The following is a 20,392-nucleotide window of genomic DNA, read 5'->3' on the forward strand; positions in this document are numbered from 1 at the left end:
ATCCCAGTAACTGAGCAGATTGTGAAATACTCAGACCGGCCCGTCTGGCACCAACAACCATACCACACTCAAAATTGCTTAAATCACCTTTCTTTCTCATTCTGACATTCAGTTTGGAGTTCAGGAGATTGTCTTGACCAGGACCACACCCCTAAATGCATTGAAGCAACTGCCATGTGATTGGTTGATTAGATAATTGCATAAAGGAGAAATTGAACAGGTGTTCCTAATAATCCTTTAGGTGAGTGTATTTGAAAGGTGGTGTGGGCAGAGTTTAGGTGTCTAGTCCCATTTCAAACACATTGTCGCATGAGAACGATATAAATTGTGACTGTGACAATATAATGTTGAAGGAGGGAAGTGGACATGTCTTCAAGCTGAGCCATGTTTGTCTATGAGGGTTCAATACTGGGTGTGTGACCACAGTAAATCTATTCATGTGTGATTCTTTTCTAAAGCAGCGAGTTACTAGGTGAATTGCTACACAAATAAAAAATATATGTCCTTGTGTAAAATGTTTGTCCAAATGTGGAACAATTTCATATCTGAGATGGTGACTTTAGTGGCAACTTAAAAAGAAAATGGGGAAATGCTCTGGACTGTCTGAAAATGAAAAGGGTAGTGGTGTTATATTGTCAACAGTTGTTTATTGTTGATTACACTTTGTTGTAACTGCTACATTTGATATCATATATCTCATAGAATGCTTTTTGTTTTATTGTTTATATATATATATATATATATATATATATATATATATATATATATATATATATATATATATATATATATAAATTCAAATGTTCAATAAAAATAATATTAAGAAATAAATGTAAGCACTTGAAAACATATTATCCCCTTACATTTTGAGCGCCCCTAGTGGCAGGTGAGGCCCTATGTATTTGCTGTTAAATTATAATTAAGATGTAAACTTATTTTGTAAATAAACTCCTAAATAAAGTGATATTTCTTCACTTTTTGAATAATTTTACTAATAAGTCGTGGCTAATTCATTTACTGACATGTTAGCACGTTCATGTTGGACTGACTTAACATCAGAATATTGTATCAGGATATACTGAGATTGTATAATCTTAAATTTTAAAGTTTTGTTTGTTTTTTTGGGTTTTTTTTTATCCAAAACTATAAATCAAAGTATGACAATTATTGAGAACCAAAAAAAAAAAGTCCTCCTTAAAGGGCCTATACCTGAATTTATTCTCATCAAGATAAATGCTCTTTACATCATGCAGTGTACAGTAAGAGCCCCTAAACAAGAACATAAATTAAAACTGTATATACAATATAATCTATTCATTTGACATAACATTTTCTCAGGTAATAACTAACATGGACACTACAGACTCCCTTTTTTGTCCAATCAGGCACATTGTTACTAAGAATCATGGGAAACTAACTCCCTGACACTATCCCAGACACTTTTCATTTTCAAAGAGAATGTTCTGAAGAATGGTTTTAACTTTCTATTTCCATGAAATCAAACAGGTGTCGCTCCACCTCCAGAAAATCTAGAAAGTCCAGTACCTTTAAAGTACGCTACAGTTTTCATTGGTTACAGACTCCTCCTCCTCAGATAACAAGTAATTAAAGGTCATGAAAGATGAGCAAACTTATTTTCCTGTGTCAACAACAGGCACAAAGCAACACCTTAGAGAAATATAATAACAGCAGACAGGAATAAGAAGAGAGCAAGGTGAGGTCCATGATTTAAAGCTAGCCTATAAACTAATGATGACATTTGCAAATGATGTAGGGGCCCATAGAGAAACAAAGCTAAAGCTGCTTAAATACTTGATCTGAATGACACTTTTTCAGACTCTTGTTTTAAATATACTGATATAATATTTGTTCAAGAGTATATACAGGAATGTGCTTTATTTATTGGTAAATAAGTAATTAGGAAACAGGGCATTAAGGTAAAGAAAAACACAAACTGTGCTCCTCAATAAATACTACAAAGCTGATGTAACACACTATTGCTGAAAGGTATTGCTGAAAAAAAACTTAATTTCATGGTAATATACAGAATGCTGCCAAACACATCACCTGTATGATTCCATGGAAATAGAAAGTTAAAACCATACTTCGGAACATTCTCGATGGCGATATATGAGTTTTGTGACATACTATGGAAAGTTTGATTTAAACAACACGTTTTCAGGAGCCTGTGATCAATACGAGTGTTCATGGTCCTGTTTAGGTGTTTGATGGTCAACAAAAGATGAGTGACTAACTGGAAAACAGTTGGCTAATGCTAACTAGCTTGTGACTGTGATTTTATGGATGAAAGACAAATCAAGTCACCTCTTGTAGTCAGCTCTTTCTGGACAAATTGTGTTAAAATAAAGTTCAGATTAAAGTATAACAGAGCTTCAGACAGAGCGGTGCCTACAGTTAGCATTATACCCTCAGAGAATGTTGGACATCAGCTGAAAAGTATTATTATTATTTTTTATTTTATTTTATTTTTTTCATAGTAATGGGCAGTGATCACCATATGGTTCAACTGTTTACTTAGTCCTTGTAATGAACCTTTGGAGTGTTGCCATGTTTTTACCACCTGAAGGTGGAGTCAGGTAGGTTCACTTATCAAATAAAATAAAGGGCAAAGTCATATCCATCTCGAGATACTGTGGACTGTACACAAAAGTACTGCAACTGTAGGTACGTTTATTACAATTTTATTTTGCAGTTTAGATGTTTAATAGCAGGCATTATACTTGGAGGACTTTTGTTTTTTACTTTTGGAGTGCTGTATCTGTTTGTTCAGATAAACAGTTGCAAATTACTATTACTCATTTGTTCAGTATTTATTTTAGCCATTATCCTCATTATTGCAATCATATTACTGTACAGCTCAGATGTATATTACATTAACTCAAATATTCGAGATTTTGGGAAGCTGGTTTTCTGTCTGATCACTGAACTGGGCAAATTGGAGCAGCACTGTGAGGGAAATGGAGTTATGGTTAAAAACAGGGTTAGTGCTGAGAATCACACACACACTTAAAATGTTTTATATAGTTTATACTAAAAAACTTTGTAGCTTGTAGTAGACATAAATTACACTTTTATAAGACAGTCAGAACAATTAAAGAGCCCATCAGAGCTCAGTGCGGCTGTGTGCTGACTGTGACTAGCAGTTCTAAAATATTATTTGTAACAGTACCAGTTTCTTGGTAATATACTAATTCAACATCAGACATTTTTTGAAGAACAAAATGGAAAAAAAAAAAAAAAAGTGGTTTTGTGATTGCAGATAACGTGAACCAGCATAGTCATCTAACCACAACTTTTCCTAACTTTGTGCAATGTTCAACTTTGAAAGAATCTGGAATGAAATGTTTAGAAGCAATCATCCTTCACCTGAAGATCAAGCTGACGAGTCCATAAACCAACTGAATATTAACGCGTCACTATTCGCTATATATTTTGATAAACATCACCAGAGCATGCTCGAAAGTGTTCAGAGCTGTGGAACGATGAGTGAAAGAGTCAAACTTCATCGATACACTCTCAAAGCCTCTTTAGGTCTGAGCTTGTTGCTTGGAGTATTGACAATCGTTGTTGCTGTGGCTGTCACTTTAGATCAGGGTACCTTTGCTATAAAAGTAATGGGCATGTTTGCTATTGGCTTTCCTTTTGTTGTAACATTAGTGTTGCTGAAAGATTGGCTAAAATGCAAAACCATAGTCAGATCATCCACTGAAGACTTCAGGAGAAAACTATCATTACTAAACCCCAAGTTGGAGAAAGTGAAGCGTGTATGTGAAGAGCTACGGAGATCTTCCTGGTCCGTTCTTGGAGGTACAGAGAGAGTGAACATCATGAGTCTGGAGCAGAGTGTGCTGGAGGTGTTTGTCCTCACTGAAGGTCTCAGCATGTCCGTCTCTCCAGACTCAGTCACACAGGTTTATGAGGAGTACAGAAAAACTCTCTCCGAACTGGACAAGATGAAGGTTCAACTAAACTACTACACTGGAACAGCCATAATACTAGCATCAGAATGTCAATGATGAAGCACTGTTTTAAAGGTTCAAATGTGGTTGTGGGCAGAGTTTAGGTGTCTAGTCCTTCTTCAAAGACATTGTTGCATAATTGTTTATTGTTTTAACTTTAGGACATTATTGTTCATTGTTTTAACTTTAGCACATTAATATTGGGTTAGATAATGAGATGAGAACAGTGTTTGTAATGGCATATGTTCTTTGGACAAAACAATCTCCTTTGTAGCTTTTTGTTTTTCAGACATTTGCTATTATATTGGATATATTTTTGTCAGTAAAAAAACTCAATTCTGATGGTTGTTTAATTGCTCTTGATGTGGAGGAACAGTGACTCTAATCTGAGCTCTGCCTGCGTAGCAGTGGTTGAAGTGGGCCTATGGTGCAGATTATTATTATTATTATTATTATTATTATTATTATTATTATTATTATTATTATTATAACTGTTAACTTGTTACTGTCTGTCATTTTGAGAATCCATCTTTGGACAATCGAAGAAGACTGAAGGAAGGGGATTGTGTTTAAGACCTTTGAGCACAAGAACAGACCCTTTGCCACCTCTCGTCAACTCCCCTGCTCCGTGATGGTCCAAACTGGTTACAGTCATGAAGTCATCCCAAATGAAATGTTATAAGTCCATCTAAAGCCAGTATGAAGGTGCAGTGTTAAGAAACTATACAATGAGAGTTTAAAAAGGACTTCAACATTAAATCATCCAGGGTTTGATTCACAATCACCCTGAAGCTATTCCAGATATTAGTTTTGGCACCTTCACCAGGCAGTGACTCATGGGAAAAGTGAATCAACAGTAAAGAGACTGATGTATCAAAGTGAACTGGCCTTAGTAAACACCTGGACTGTGAGGAAAATAATAGGAAAATGCCACTCCAGACAGACAGAGTCAGAGTCCTCTTACTTGATCCACTCATTTGATTGCACTCTAGATTTGGTACAGAATCATCTCCACTCCACGTATTCAGGGAGAAAACTCCAGTATTGAATCAAATCCACTCCACATTTTCCATTGCACCCTGTGTTTTTCCCAGCCCACTCTGAATATCTGGATTACCCAACTGAAATGCTAAAGGAGGCAAGGGAGTTTTGGATTGAATAAAAGTTTGATTATTTAAGATCTAAGGATTTTGGTTATAACTGGCTCCAAGCAGGAAGTCCCGAACATCATCAGGCTGAAATGCCTCCAAAGAGACGCGAGCAGGCAACTGTGGTGAGCACATAGACTGTATACACATGTGACCTGAAGGGTGCTTAAATGTTAGGACGCAGGTTAGGACTGTAGATGGTGGATAAAATGAGGAACTGAGACCATTAAAGGTTCAACAATATCTATCACATATTTATAAGAAATAATCACAGGAAAAGGGAAATGGAGTCATGGCTAAAAACAGGGTTAGCTCTGAGAACCACACACCCACACACAAACACACACGCACACAACCCCCCCCCCCCACACACACACACACGATGAAAATGTTTTATATAGTTTATACTAACATAAGTATCCCTTTGTTTGTAGTAGCCTATAGACATTTATAACACTTTTATAAGGCAGTCAGAACAATTAAAGAGTCTGTCAGGGCTCAGTGCAGCTGGATGTGACTTTGTGTAACAAATTCAGGGAACATGGTAGTTCTAAAAACCTTATTTGTAAAAAAAAATCTTGGTAATGTTCTAATTCAATATCAACCATTTTTAGAAAAAACTAAATGCAAATAAAATAATGTGGTTTTGTGATTGCAGATAATGTGATCCAGCACAGTAATCAACAGCACAAGCCGCCACAACTTTCCCCAACTTTGTGCAATGTTCAGCTTTGAAAGAATCTGGACGGAAATGTTTAGAAGCAATCCTCCTTCACCTGAAGATGAAGCCGAAGAGTCTATAAAACAACTGAATATTAATGCGTCAGTATTTATCATACGTTTTAATAAACATTACCAGAGCATGCTCGAAAGTGTTCAGAGCTGTGGAAGGATGAGTGAAAGAGTCAAACAATATCGATACACTCTCAAAGCCTGTGTAGGTTTGAGCTTGTTGCTTGGAGTATTGACAATCGTTGTTGCTGTGGCTGTCGCTTTAGATCAGGGTACCTTTGCTATAGAAATAATGAGCGTGTTTGCTATTGGCTTTCCTTTTGTTGTGATATTAATGTTGTGGGAAGAACGGCAAAAAAGCATGACCATCGCCAGATCGTCCATTGAAGACTTCAGGAGAAAGGTATCATTACTAAACCCCAAGTTGGAGAAAGTGAAGCGTGTATGTGAAGAGCTACGGAGATCTTCCTGGTCCGTTCTCGGAGGTACAGAGAGAGTGAACATCATGAGGCTGGAGCAGAGTGTGCTGGAGGTGTTTGTCCTCACTGAAGGTCTCAGCATGTCCGTCTCTCCAGACTCAGTCACACAGGTTTATGAGGAGTACAGAAAAACTCTCTCCGAACTGGACAAGATGAAGGTTCAACTAAACTACTACACTGGAACAGCCATAATACTAGCATCAGAATGTCAATGATGAAGCACTGTTTTAAAGGTTCAAATGTGGTTGTGGGCAGAGTTTAGGTGTCTAGTCCTTCAAAGACATTGTTGCATGAGAACCATGTGGACTGTGACTGTCTTATGGTTAACAATATAATGTAGAAGGAGGGAAGTGGACATGTCTTCAAGCTGAGCCATGTTTGTCTTTCAGGGTTCAACACTGGGTGCGTGACCACACTAAACTTATTCATGTGTGATTCTTTTCTAAAACAGTGAGTTACTAGGTGAATTGCTACATAAATAAATATATATATACTGTATATCCTTGTGTAAAATGTTCTAAACAGTATGTCCAAGTGTGTAACACTTTAATATCTGAGATAGTGACATTAGAACATTTATGATATTGATTCAGTGGTAAATACAATCTTTTTACAAAATGGGAAAATGCTCTGGACTGTCTGAAAATTAAAGGGGTAGTGGTGTTATATTGCCAGTAATTGTTGATTTTACTTTGTTGTAACTGCTGCATTTGATATCACTTATCTCATAGAATCCTTATGCTATTGATTTGCTTATGTAACATCCTTATGTTTTTTTGTTTATGGGTTTTTTAAATATAAATTCCAATGCTCAATAAAAAATAATATTAAAATGTTCTCAACAGTATTTTTCAGGCTAGGTTGAGCGCCCCTAGTGGTAGGTGGGGATTCATGCATTTGCTGTCAAATTATGATTAAGATATAAATGGGGAAAAACTCTAAATAAACTCCTAAATAAGGTGATATTTCTGTACTTGAATAATTTTACAGGCATTTCACATTTGTCTAATAAGCCTTGACTAATTCATTTACTGACATGTTAGCACGTTTATGTTGGACTGACTTAGCATCAGAATATTGTATCAGGATATACTGAGATTTTATATCTTAAATGTAGAGGTTTTATAGCTTAAATGTAAAAGTTTGTGTTTTTTTTTTTTAAATCAAAAGTATAAATCAAAGTATGACAAATATTGAGACCAAAAGTAAAAAAAAGTCCTCCTTAAAGGGCCTATACCTGAATTTATTTTCATCAAGATAAATGCTCTTGACATCATGCAGTGTAAGAGCTCCTAAACATGAAAATAACTTAAAACTGTAAAATATAATCTATTGATTTTAGGCAACATTTTCTCAGGTAATAACTAACACAGACACTACAAACAGGGTCTCCCTTTTCATTCTAATCGGGCACATTGTTACTAAGAATCAGGCCTGACACTGTCCCAGTCACTTGCTTGTGTGTGTGCGTGTGTGCGTGTGTGCGTGTGCGTGCGTGTGTGTGTGTGTGTGGGTGGGGGTGTGTGGGTGTGTGGGTGGGTGTGGGTGTGTGTGTGTGGGGGGGGGGGTGCGGGGGGGTGTGTGTGTGGGGGTGTGTGGGTGTGTGTGTGTGTGGGGGTGTGTGCGTGGGGGGGTGTGCGTGTGTGTGTGGGGGGGGGTGTGTGTGGGGGGGTGTGCGTGCGTGTGTGTGTGTGTGTGGGTGTGGGGGTGTGTGTGTGTGTGTGTGGGTAAGTGCGTGTGAGTGTGTACATGTGGGTGAGACTGTGCTAAATGTGTTACATTTTTGTATGACAAGTGCTTCATAAATAAAGTTTGATTGACAGATTGATTGTTAATTGTACATGTTTGTTTTAATCATTTGTGTCTATCCTTTGAAAATACCACATTTTGTGCATTATTTAGTGAATTGTCCTTCCAATTACATTCACTTAAAATTATAAATCAGATGTCCTGACAGTTACTCTTTAAGCTACTCTAACATGAGCAATTTCTTGGACAACTACTTTGTACTGCTACTTGAGTAATATTATTTGAAGTAACACTACTCTTACTTGAGTAAAATTTTTGGTTACTCTCTCCACTTCTACACTGGCTGAAAATTGAGGATGTATTTAAAGTAACCATTTTCATCTCTTGCGAAGGATAAGGCCCCACATGTACAAAAAGCCCCCCAAAAATGTACATTTGAGAACGGCTTTCCCCAACGCCTTGTTTTTGGTCAGTAGATATTCAAATTTAGGTCTTTTGTACATGCATCATGGAATTGTTGTTAAGTGTTTTCCAACGATAAGCTGATTTAGAAAAATGCATGGCTTGGCCTGGTGGTATTTTGGGTTGTCCCTTGCTCTAGTGCAGTTCGAGCATCATGAGTTTTTCCGTTGAATGCACAGAAAGAGGAAACGAGAGGGGCAGCTGTGAAGGCGATGTCATAAGGGGAAGTAACTCACAATACGCATAGAAACAAAGGAGAGGCAAGACGAGACAGCATTTGAGGTATGTTCATGTTTTATTTGATTACATAGAAAGAGTAATGCTAAAATACTGCTAACAGTAAAGAATAGTGATTTATTACATTGTGTTTGTTTTTAGACTGGTCAAAATAAAGGACTGAAATTGGGAAAAAAATAATAAAAAATCATCGTATAAATTGAGCCGTGACCTAATTTGTTTCATAACATTTAGGCTATGGGTTTGGATTTATTCTGTTTTTCATTAGGTGAATATGGGATTAAAACAAAAAAAAGAAAAAGAAAAAAAGAAACAAAACGAAACTCACCCCCCCCATGTCCGACTAAGTTTAAAGCTAAATCAGGGTTAACTCGTTTGACCTACAATTTAATTATTTGTGGTCTTTATTGACTGTAAAGTAAATCAGTATAACTACAAAACAAAACATTGGTACTGGTAAACCACAGTTTCAAAAATATTTGTCTACTTAAACATTTGACTACCTGACAAATGAGGACATAAAACTAAACAAATTAAAACATAAATATTTTTATTGTATTTATTAATTTTTTAAAATGTATTTTACAACACAACACAAATATGACCAGTCTAAAACATCCTCTACCAATAAAATACAATTGACGTAGTTAGTTTCATTAGTTTTATTAGATTACTGATTGGTTAAGTGCACCTATATACTTTTTGTATTTGTTTTCTTTGTTTTTTGTAATTTGAACAGGGCACCCATGACCAAAGAGCGTCTGGGTGCTCTCATTGGGCAAATAAAGATCAATACTACATAAATACACATTTTGTATCATGTTATGAGATGAAAAAAGGAAAATAAATAGGCCTTTTATGTGAACATTTAGGGGATACTAAGTTAGGTATAAATGTATAAATCCTATATCTGGGTCAGATGACAGCACAGTGTTCTATAGGCCAATAATATGGGGGCAGCTAAAAGCAGTATTGGTAAAATTCTGATTTCTGTTGTAATACAGTGAGTTCTTGGGTCTAGTTACTAATAGAAATGGTCTGATTCAACATTTTGCAAACTAACCTTCTGGTAAAAGACAATGTCATTAATAAGGAAATTTAGCTCTTCCTCACATCTGTAACTATGACATCATCGCATTACAGAGAATCGTTTGCCTCAACAGGACAATTATGGGCTATTATGTCTGATAGTGGTTTCTATTATCTATCTATTGTACTAACCAGTGCTGGATGTTAAGTAAAAGTGCAGATACAGAGGTAGAACTTTACTCAAGTAAAAGTAAAAATATGGTATGAAAAATAAAGTATACATATTTTGGTTAATAGTTGCAATAGGAATCAATTTATTTTTCTTAGGATTGTTGTGTATTTATTTTTGTTTGCTCAAAGCCAAAGCTTGAACTTGAAACCTTTAATCAGGATGTTACCATGAACATGGTAAAAATAAACCCTCAAATCATATGAAGTACTTTTTACTGTTCAGTCCAGTTCAAAAACGTAGTGGAGCAGAAAGTACAGATACCTGCTCTCAAATGTAGTGAAGTAAAAGTAAAAACTATTCAGTGTAAAATGTACAGAAGTAAAGTACAGATACCTAAAAGTACAGTATTTTACTACTTGTAACACTTGTAATATTTTAAAACAACATCGGCTCCATATGTGACTCTAATGTTGTTCCACATATATTTTACACTGAGGAACTGTTGTTGTTTCCTTTGTGGTCAGGACAGAGATAGTAAAATAAAATGAAGCACAGGAAGTGACACCAACTTATTGTCTGCTGTAACGAGCCAGCAAATATCAACATGACACATGTAAAATCCTCTCTAATCATGTTCTGTTTCAGGTTTAATCAAAGACGACACCATGGCTCAGGCCTGTCTCAGATGTCTCAAGTTAACAATGTGTGCAGCAAACTTCCTGTGTTTTGTAAGTGTTTAAGATTATTATTCTATTTAGTACTGAATATAGAAATTCACTTTATGGACCTACACTAGCAAAAAAGGGTTATTTTATTTAGGCCTGTTTATTTGATTACACTTAATCATAACTGGGACTACACCAAGTATAAAAAAAAAGTGTTTTTTATTCAGTTGATCTTGAAGCCCAGTATATCAAATAGTTACTTAAACACAGCTATATATATTTTTTAAATAATTGGTTCATGCTAGATACGTGAACTTTACGCCATGTGCGGCCATATTGGATCTAAATGGTGGACACTGGAGCTGAAGGGGGTGAAGTGTGTTTCCTAAGGACACAACGTCAGTATTAATCTGTGAGAGCCAGATCCACTGACATGAACCGGATTCAAACTGCCGATATTTTGATCAGGGGACATGCACTCTACAAACTGAGCTACTGTTGAATCAAGTCACCAATCAAGCTTAAACTGTTCAAATATCAGAAGAGTCCAAATCTTTACTTTCAGTTAAATTTACACAGTTAAATAAGCATGGCTTGTGTGTCTGAAATTTTGCGGTGTGTATGGTGATATTCATTAAGTTTATTTTAGGTTTTGGGTGATTTTTGAGCATTTTATGAGTACATTTTTAACCTCATTACAAGTCCTGGAAAAGTCCTGGAAAAGCCCCTGATCCAGTATACACTCGGCTCTCTGCCCTAAGTGATGCTAGCTGGCAGAAACTGATTTCAGTATTTTATATTTAAGTACTGTCCATGCAAAATGTCATACACAGAAGATATCACGTTTAACATTTGAATCTTGTGTAATGGTTTCAGATCTGTGGCATTGCTGTGTTGGGGTTCGGGATCTACATGACTATGAGTATGAAATTGGCCGCCATCTCTCCGTCTTTGGCTAGCTTTAACGTGGCTCATGTTCTGATCATCACTGGCATCATCATCACCTGTGTGTCCTTCCTGGGCTTTTTGGGTGCCCTCAAAGAGAACCGCTGCCTGCTGCTCGTGGTAATGCTATAGATTTGGGTTGGTTCGGGGTTAAAGCCATTTCTTTATTTAAAAATATGAGTCAGAAACATGTTTTTGACACTTAACACCTGACCACTTAGCCCTTTCCGCACCATGACACGGGGAGCAGGCGCTTAGGAACACTGTCAATCAAAACTGTTGCTAAGGCTGCTGGGAGTGACCTCGAGGAAAGTAGGTGCCTGATTATTAATGTTTATATCTTGATTTATGGACACAATAGCAAGATAAAAACACCAGGATCATGTAGAACGAGTTAATATGAACATTTTAAGACCAAAAATTGCGAGTCTGAAAGCAGCAGTTATGGAGAGAAGGGCAATATTTTGTCAATAGAAAGTGAATTGGAGCCAATGGAGCTGGAAGTGCGCCCGTGATCACTTCCTATTTGGAATGCAGCATCTAGCAGGTTAGCTATGTCCATTTATATACATAGGTTTTTACCCAAAAAATACTATGTAAAATGAGCAGCTAATATTTTACAATCTCACATTTAGCAGCTTGTGCCGTACACTGCCTGATGTAAAGAGCATTTATCTTCACAAGAACACATTAAAATTAGATACAGGCCCCTTAACATCTCTGTTATAAATTACCAGACCAACTCACATGAAACAAAAGTGACACATCATAGTGAACGTTTTAAAAAATGTCATTCAAAAATAGTCCAATAGAGTCCCATAGAGTTATACTGACCACACATTTGAGGTCATGACATGGACAAGTGCTGAGTACATGAGGGCCATTTTTATTTAGAGGTTCGTGAGAAAACATAAAAATGAAAGTAGCATTTGAACCGTAAAACTTTATAAAGCAACATCAGTAAATGCAGTAAATGAAAGTGATGGTATGTGGTTGACGCTGTTACACAACATACAGTATCTTATTTACTGCATATGGTCAGGGTCAAGGATTTAAATATGATTACAAGAATTAATAAACACAGGGCGGAAGGCGTTTAGGCGCATGTATTAAACCTGTTAACGATCTTGACATATTTCACATTTTTCAGTCGTGTATGACAACAAGGTCAAATTAAAGGTGCACTTTGTAACTTTTCTGGCGGCGAGTGTGCCACCTGCTTGTCTCCATGGAGATGTTATTGCTTTTCCTGCATTCATCTTAATTGTTAAAAAAGGACCTTGGAAAAAATTGCATTCTTAGTGAACAGGGTCGAGTCTCCACAGAGCCGATTTGTAAGTTTGCCTAGTGGCATCACCTCCATGGAGATTAAGTCTATGGTATGATACATTCCAGGAAAAGCAATTGAATCCCTAAGCAGTAGACCATCCACCAGAAAAGTTACATAGTGCAGCTTTAAATAAACTATTATTAGTCTGTGTTGAAAATTGATTGTGATTATAATATAGATATGTACTAATCCTGAGTTAGTATAAAGTATAAATATTCAGTCTTATGTAACAAAGTGTGTGTGTATGTGTGTGTGTGTGTGTGTGTTTTGTGTTGTTTTTGTGGGATGGTGGAATTCACAAACGTTGAACCTCATCAATATTCGTTTGTACGTACCTCCACAAACTTTTCATATTAATCTTATGGCTTAAAGTCCTTTCATGACAACAATCACATGTTTGGGATTGAGATATGCCACCACTTTATGAAGCTACTGTAAATAAAATAATTTAACTTTTGTTCATTTATACTAACAAGTTTCAGTTTCATGTGGAAGTGCCCAGTAATTACAGAGATGTTAACCGTAAATCGGGTCAGCAAATCTGCAATCTAATATTTTGATCTGTCCTCCACATAGACTGTATATGTAAATGGACATAGCTAACGTGCTAGTCAAATAGGAAGTGAGCATGGTCGTGCTTCTAGTTCTAGCGACTCCAAATTCACTTTCTATTGAAAAACTGTTGCTTCTCTCTGTTGTCAGGCTTGTCATTTTAATCTTAAATGTTTGTATTAACCCATTTGACCTGATCCTGGTGGGTTTTTTTTTTTCCTAAATCAAGATATGAACATTAACAGACCAGACCAATGAGGTGTCTTCTTTCCCCAAGGTCATTCTCACTAGCAACAGGTTTGATTGACAGCATTGGTAAGCGTCCACTCCCTGCTAAACCAGCGTTGTGGGTGGCTCTAGATTGGTTCTTTGGTTGCTATGATACTTTCTGTTGGAATTCCAAATATGAAACTCGGCTCCACATTCACCCGTATAACTGCGAGCCTCGATGAGCTTCATTTGACTGGAGCCCAACTGGAGCTGTACCTAACGTCTCGCTCTCTTAGTTCACTTTTTTACACAGTCTCTGGTCCTACAGCTCAGTTTTAAACAATACGGATTCTACAATGTTGTTATGGGAACCCGACCTATTGGTACTTTGCAGTGACATCACGCTGGGGGTGGTCATGTATCTCTATGGTAGAATGTTCAGCAGTTACCATGGTGACACAATGCAACACTGTAAAAAAAAGTGTTAAAATAGTCTGAAAACTCAAGACAAAAACACAAAATGGATTTAAACTTATCTTCAGAAGTCTGTGTCAATAGCATTCGTGGTCCTGTTCATTTTTTTGTGGGAGACTTTCTTTTAACAGCACAAATCAACTCACACCTTGTAATTCCATCTAAACCAGCTGTTTTTGATCAGATTGTGTTAAAACAAAGCTCAGATTATAACCCAGCGAGCCTTAGATAGAGCAGTGCCTACAGTTAGCATCACACCCCCAGGGAATGTTGATGCCGCAAAGTATCAATATTAGAGACATTTTAGATTACAAACCATCTTTCTCCTCAATTTCCTCAATTTCCCAATAGATATGTAATTCCTGTAATGTCCCCTCGAGTGAAAATAAACATCAGAAACATTTGGAGCAGCAGATTCTCAAACATCAGCAGTCAAAAAGTCATTTAAAACCGTTGTATCCAGTAGAATTGTTATATCCATGAATGTACGGACCATCATTGTCGACAGAGAGTTGAAATTTGGTTTGGATCAAAACTCCATATGTGTGTGAAAATTTAAAGTATATCAGCAGTGACCCAAACATATAAGCTACTTTAGTAACTCACTTCTACTCACTTTTTTTTTAGTTTTTCATGTTGCTGTTCTTCCTGATGTTGGCGGAGTTAACTGCAGCCTGTCTGCTTCTACTATACGAAAAAGAGGTAAGAACATTTGGTTCAATTCCCACTAGTGCCACTGTGTCCTTGGACAAAACACCCTACACATCTTTTCTCCATATGCTCCTTTTGTGGGATCGTAGTGTTGAAGAATATGCTTCTATAACTGAATAAGGACAAAAATATGACACCAAATTGTATCCATAGCTTCAAGCAAAACTACTTTTTCTTGCTACTGCTGCCATTTTGAGGACTTATTGCCGTTAGCTTGACTGCTGCTACTGACCTTGTGTTTACAAAAGTACTGGTATTGAAAACTGACACCAAAGAATGTAAAAAGAATATACGTATTTATTTTATTACTACAAGTACTACCAGTAATGTTGATCCATCCGGTTTTGTTTTTACAGATTTCCAAGTGGCTGGAGAAAGATCTGAAAGAAGGATTGAAAAAGGCCAAAGGAAAAGCGGACAATTCTACGATTCTGTCCGATTGGGATATGGTTCAGACTAAAGTAGGTCAATTTAAATAGGATAATGTGTAACTAATGACATTAAATTATTACTTATTACAAATATCCCATGTAATAGCCTAAAGGGTCTACTACATTTTTTATTTTTTATTTTAAGAAGATGATTTCAGTTTGTTATTCAATAGCCTCAGCAGGACACATTTACAAAGGGAGGAAATATACATCAAGCATAAAGGAGCTGTGTGTAAGATTTATTTATGATTTTTTATTCCAGAAACATGACTTAACTCTGTCCCCAGATACGAGGAAGACGCAAAAACAGTGAACATGTTTGCCGAGTTATTATGATTTGATGTCTTGGTTCTGAAGACGGTTAACCAATCAGAAAGCACCAGGAGCCTCACATTAGTTTGGGTTACCAGTTTCAATGCTGAAATCCAGTCAGTTTAAACCTAAAAGGACTCTCTTTGATATGCATCCTCACTGTCTAAACCCCAGTCATGAATCGGTGCTAGTGCAGCCTCTACAGCGCAGGGAGTGAATTCTAGAGGTTCTGAGCTTTAACATGAGACTGTCCATGTCCATAAATCCTGAGAATGAGGAACATGTGTGTCTCTATCTGCAGGTTGAGGCACTGGCAACACAGGTTCAGTTGTGATTGTATTAACTTTTTAAAAATAGTAAGAGCACAGGCTACATACAGTTCCTTTAATTTTATATGTAGACTTAGCATTAGTAAATGTTTGCCAAGATACCCATGTTATTTATTTATTTATTTATTTATTTATTTATTTATTTATTTATTTATTTATTTATTTATTTATTTATTTATTTATTTATTTATTTATTTATTTATTTATTTATTTATTTATTTATTTATTTATTTAATTTTATTTTAGCTGGAATGTTGTGGAGTCTCAAATGCGTCTGATTGGGAAGGGAATGTCCCGCGCTCCTGTTGTCCCGATAGCTCTTGTAGCAAACCGACACCAAACTACCACAAAACGGTACCTACAAAAGATGAAGACACATGAAGCATTTCAATATTACATCACTGTCTTGTATGAATTGAAATGTCCATGTGTTAAATTTCAGGGCTGTTTTGATAAACTGAAGCAGTTTTTTGAGGAAAATTTTCTGACCACTGGGATCACAGTGATTGTGCTCTGCATAGTTGAGGTAAATATATTTTTTCACTATGGCTGAATGACTCTTTAAAGGTGCACTATGTAACTTTTCTGGAAGGGATCCGCAACTATGGAGATGTTATTACATGTATACTTACAGTGAAACAGCTCGTCTCCATGGAGGTAGATACATCTGTCATACCATGGAACATATTAAACAATACAATCTCCATGGAGACAAGAAAGTAGTGTCTCCTACACCAGAAAAGTTACATGTTGCAGCTTTAAAACAAATTGTGTTGTTATTTTATACATCAGAAAGATTTAGGATGTTTTTGGTTAGTCATGATTTAGGCCTGGTTTTGAACTCTCTGGTGACTCTAGTTTAGTTCTAGTTTAGTCCTGGTTTACTCCTGATTTAGTCCTGGTTTACTCCTGGTTTAGTCCTGGTTTAGTCCTGGTTTAGTTCTAGTTTAGTCCCGGTTTAGTCCTGGTTTACTCCTGGTATAGAATGGTTTAGTCCTGGTTTACTCCTGGTTTAGTCCTTGTTTAGTCGCGGTTTAGTCTCAATTTAGTCCTGGTTTAGTCCTGGTTTAGTCCTGGTTTACTCCTGGTTTAGTCCTGGTTTAGTCCTTGTTTAGTCCTTGTTTAGTCCTGGTTTAGTCCCGGTTTAGTCTCAATTTAGTCCTGGTTTACTCCTGGTTTAGTTCTAGTTTAGTCCCGGTTTAGTCCTGGTTTAGTCCTGGTTTAGTCCTGGTTTAGTCCTGGTTTAGTCCTGGTTTAGTCCTAGTTTACTCCTGGTTTAGTCCTGGTTTAGTCCTAGTTTAGTCCTGGTTTAGTCCTGGTTTACTCCTGGTTTACTCCTGGTTTGCTCCTGGTTTAGTTCTGGTTTAGTCCTGGTTTGCTCCTGGTTTGCTCCTGGTTTAGTCCTGGTTTAGTCCCGGTGTAGTTAGACTTTCTAATCAACACTGCCAATCTTTTCAAGTGGTAAGCAAAAATAATATAAATGTATAGAAAACCTGTAGAAAACATCTCAGCCGGCATTTTTTTCTGACAGGTTTTGGGAATGTGTTTTGCCATGACGCTCTACTGCCACATCAGCCGAACTGGACTAGGATACAAGTTATAAACCACTCCATATAAACTGTTAATTAAAAGCTAATGTTACATGTTAAATTTGAGCAGTGTTTTGGTACTTTTTATTTTATGTAAAGATATCAGGTTGTCAGAGGTGGGTAGTACTTGTCAGAGTCCTTTTCTATTGGCCTTTTTTTAATTTTTTTTAATTAAAGTAACATTACTCTTACTTGAGTAAATATTTTGCCCACTGTTCTCACTGTAAGTCTATAAGTGACAACAGCTTATGACAATATGAAATGATTTGAACATTTGTGTTTCTTGCACTGCTACTTTAGGTATGATTTAGTTTTTCTCATTTTTGTGACTATCCTTTGAAAATACCAGGTTTTGTCCATTATTTAATGTTTTGTCCTTCAAATTACATCAACTTCCAATTATAAATCAGATGTTTTGTCCCAACAGTTATTCAAGTTGCCCAAATACGTTTTTACTCTTATATGTACTCTTATATGTACTGGACCACTACTATACTTTCTACTTGAGTAATATTATTTTGAAGTAACGTTACTCTTACTCGAGTACCTTTTTTGGACACCCACCTCTGCAGGTTGTGTACTATTGTTTTAATGTGTGTTAGTGTAGTTAACTCATTATTGTACATGTCCACATTTTGGCTTGTAAAAAATAACCATCTTGTAATATCCTTTATAATCTTTACTGACATGTGAGTTATAATAAAGTGATTGTGTTGTTTAAAGTGAGAGTTCTGCTGTGTCTAAGTTCAGATGTATTCTTATTTGTGCATTTCCGGTTTCACTTCTGTAAACTGTGGTGTGGCAGAAGTTACGCCTATACTTCCCCTTTTACCCCAGTGCTTTATAGAAATGAGTCGTGCTTCTCAGAACACAACGTTCTTAGTTATTAGTTACATGCGATAAAATGTATTACAAAAATAATGAAATGTCTCAATGTTTTATTTTGTCAGCACTGAAAATGTAATATTTAAACACACCTGGATGTAACTAAAAATATGTTAAAGAAAAAAAAAAGCAGTAGCAGTATCGTACTGGTCTAGACTAGAGAATCCGGTCCACAATTAGATTTGGAACTGTTTTATATAATCTAGCAACACTTAAAGGTGATTTATGTAACTTTTCTGGTGAAGGAACCTGCTTGTCTCCACTGTCATATAGTGCACCTTTAGACTCTGTTAAAAATAATGTATTTTTATACATTCGATTAAAATGTTAGTTGTGCATAATCAAGGCAATTATTATCCGAGAGTGAGGTACTTTTGAACATCCAACTTTCTTTAACTCAAACATAAAAATACAACAAAATCGATGTGTCCTTTGTTGTACATTTTAGTGTTTCTTTCCAAATCCAAACTCAGCATTTTTCTACCCATATACCCAAAATGCATTTAAACAACACATTTTCAGGAGCTTGTGATCATTATGAGAGTTCATGGTTAGATTTTCAACAAAAACGTGAGAGTGAATAAATGAAAACCTGTTGCTAGCGAGTGACTGTAAATATTATTTGAGAGGCACTTGCTTAACGGTAAATGAGCTCTCCTGTTGTAGATGCAACTAAGTCAGCTTTTTCTGATCAGTTTGTGTTAAAACAAAGCTCAAATTTAAGTCCAACTTGAGTAACAGAGGTTCAGTCAGACTAGTGCCTACAGTTAGACTCACATCCCCAGGGAATGTTGATAACAGCTGCAAAATATCAACTGATTACATTGAACTTTGCTGTGAAATATCCACGATTTCTCTTATTGACTAGAGCCATTCACTTCTTGTTGGCTAGAGATATCTTTTCTGAGCAAAAAATACAACACGTTTAAACACAGATGGATTTCTTTATTTAAGAATAAATCCTGCATCAATATCTTAAGACAAAAACTAAAAAAAAAAAAAAAAAAACCTAAACAAAAACTAGGATTCCTTTATTTTAAAATAATTTTGTTCGGTTTGAAACCATCACACAAAAAAAAGGAAACAGGTACATTTTTTTGCAATTAAAAAACAAACCAAAAAACTGTACACAGCAGAATATTCTTTTTTATTGCAAACTCAACAGCCCTGACACCACAGAAACAATGGAGCCCAACAGAGCCATTTACCTTTCCCACAGACTTTTTCTTTCTTCAAAGTCAGTGGAAAAAAAAAAAGTTTATTTTTTTACTTACAGAAAAAGAAGTGCAAACACATTGTTGAGCTCCATTATCACAAATCACCTATGGATATGAAAGACAAAAAAAAAAGATCTGTATTAACAAATGTGTGGCATTTACAGTTAGAGAATTGTGTCTACAGGCCGAAAACTGAAAGCAGAAATCAGTTATGTTTATTGATTTGGAGACCCTGATGAAAACATTACACGAACGAGTGTCATGAATCTGTCATGACAAGCTATCGCAATGGCTTTTTAACTTGGTTTTTGACATGGAAAAGCAACCAAAAACGCAGAAAAAATACAGCTTGGCCGGAGATCAAACAGGAGTCAGTTTTACTTTTTATACAGTGTGATTAAAGATCCCGTATCTGATTTTTCCATAGACTAATTGAGCAAAACGTGTATTTCCCCAGTACAGATATATTGTATAATCAGTTCTTGAGGTCAAAATAAGTCAACTGCGTACTGTCTACGTTTTATTGTCCACTAATCAGGAAGTGCTTGTTAGCCTGCTAGTTGTTGTTAGCTTCACCTCCACACTGCTCTCAGAGAGTTGTGAAAAGCACTTCTAAACTCATCTCTGTGAATAATTAGGACTCTTTGAATGCATAAGGGAAGCGTGGAATAACTTTGGACCAAACCGTTTAAAATGAACTAGTTGTTTTTCGTGGTTTTAAGATGGTAAAAAGCACGTACTGCGCCTTTAATTC

At 36.2% G+C, this 20,392-nt stretch overlaps 2 protein-coding genes across 5 annotated transcripts; both read left to right on the forward strand.

Annotated features, from left to right (window-relative positions):
- Positions 1 to 1,651: 1,651 nt before the first annotated feature.
- On the forward strand, positions 1,652 to 7,078 carry LOC117375615 (uncharacterized). Of its 4 annotated transcripts, none has more exons than XM_033971912.2 (2): positions 1,652 to 1,714; positions 5,787 to 7,072. In XM_033971912.2, exon 2 carries the CDS (start codon positions 5,850 to 5,852, stop codon positions 6,552 to 6,554), a length of 705 nt encoding a protein of 234 aa, XP_033827803.1. In that variant the 5' UTR covers positions 1,652 to 1,714; positions 5,787 to 5,849; the 3' UTR covers positions 6,555 to 7,072. The 4 variants fall into 4 exon arrangements, 3 of the variants coding, with proteins under 3 accessions (XP_033827803.1, XP_033827802.1, XP_033827804.1); XM_033971911.2 differs by lacking the exon at positions 1,652 to 1,714 and adding an exon at positions 2,627 to 2,685; XM_033971913.2 differs by lacking the exon at positions 1,652 to 1,714 and adding an exon at positions 2,646 to 2,681.
- A 1,586-nt stretch (positions 7,079 to 8,664) lies between these two features.
- On the forward strand, positions 8,665 to 18,449 carry LOC117376480 (leukocyte surface antigen CD53-like). The gene is made up of 8 exons (XM_033972975.2): positions 8,665 to 8,832; positions 10,634 to 10,716; positions 11,530 to 11,718; positions 14,792 to 14,866; positions 15,232 to 15,336; positions 16,194 to 16,301; positions 16,390 to 16,473; positions 17,479 to 18,449. The coding sequence occupies exons 2-8, from the start codon at positions 10,654 to 10,656 to the stop codon at positions 17,548 to 17,550; spliced, it is 696 nt and encodes a 231-aa protein (XP_033828866.1). The 5' UTR covers positions 8,665 to 8,832; positions 10,634 to 10,653; the 3' UTR covers positions 17,551 to 18,449.
- The last annotated feature ends 1,943 nt before the right edge of the window (positions 18,450 to 20,392 follow it).

Source organism: Periophthalmus magnuspinnatus, chromosome 9 (genome assembly GCF_009829125.3).
Source record: "Periophthalmus magnuspinnatus isolate fPerMag1 chromosome 9, fPerMag1.2.pri, whole genome shotgun sequence".
NCBI classification, from domain to species: domain Eukaryota; kingdom Metazoa; phylum Chordata; class Actinopteri; order Gobiiformes; family Gobiidae; genus Periophthalmus; species Periophthalmus magnuspinnatus.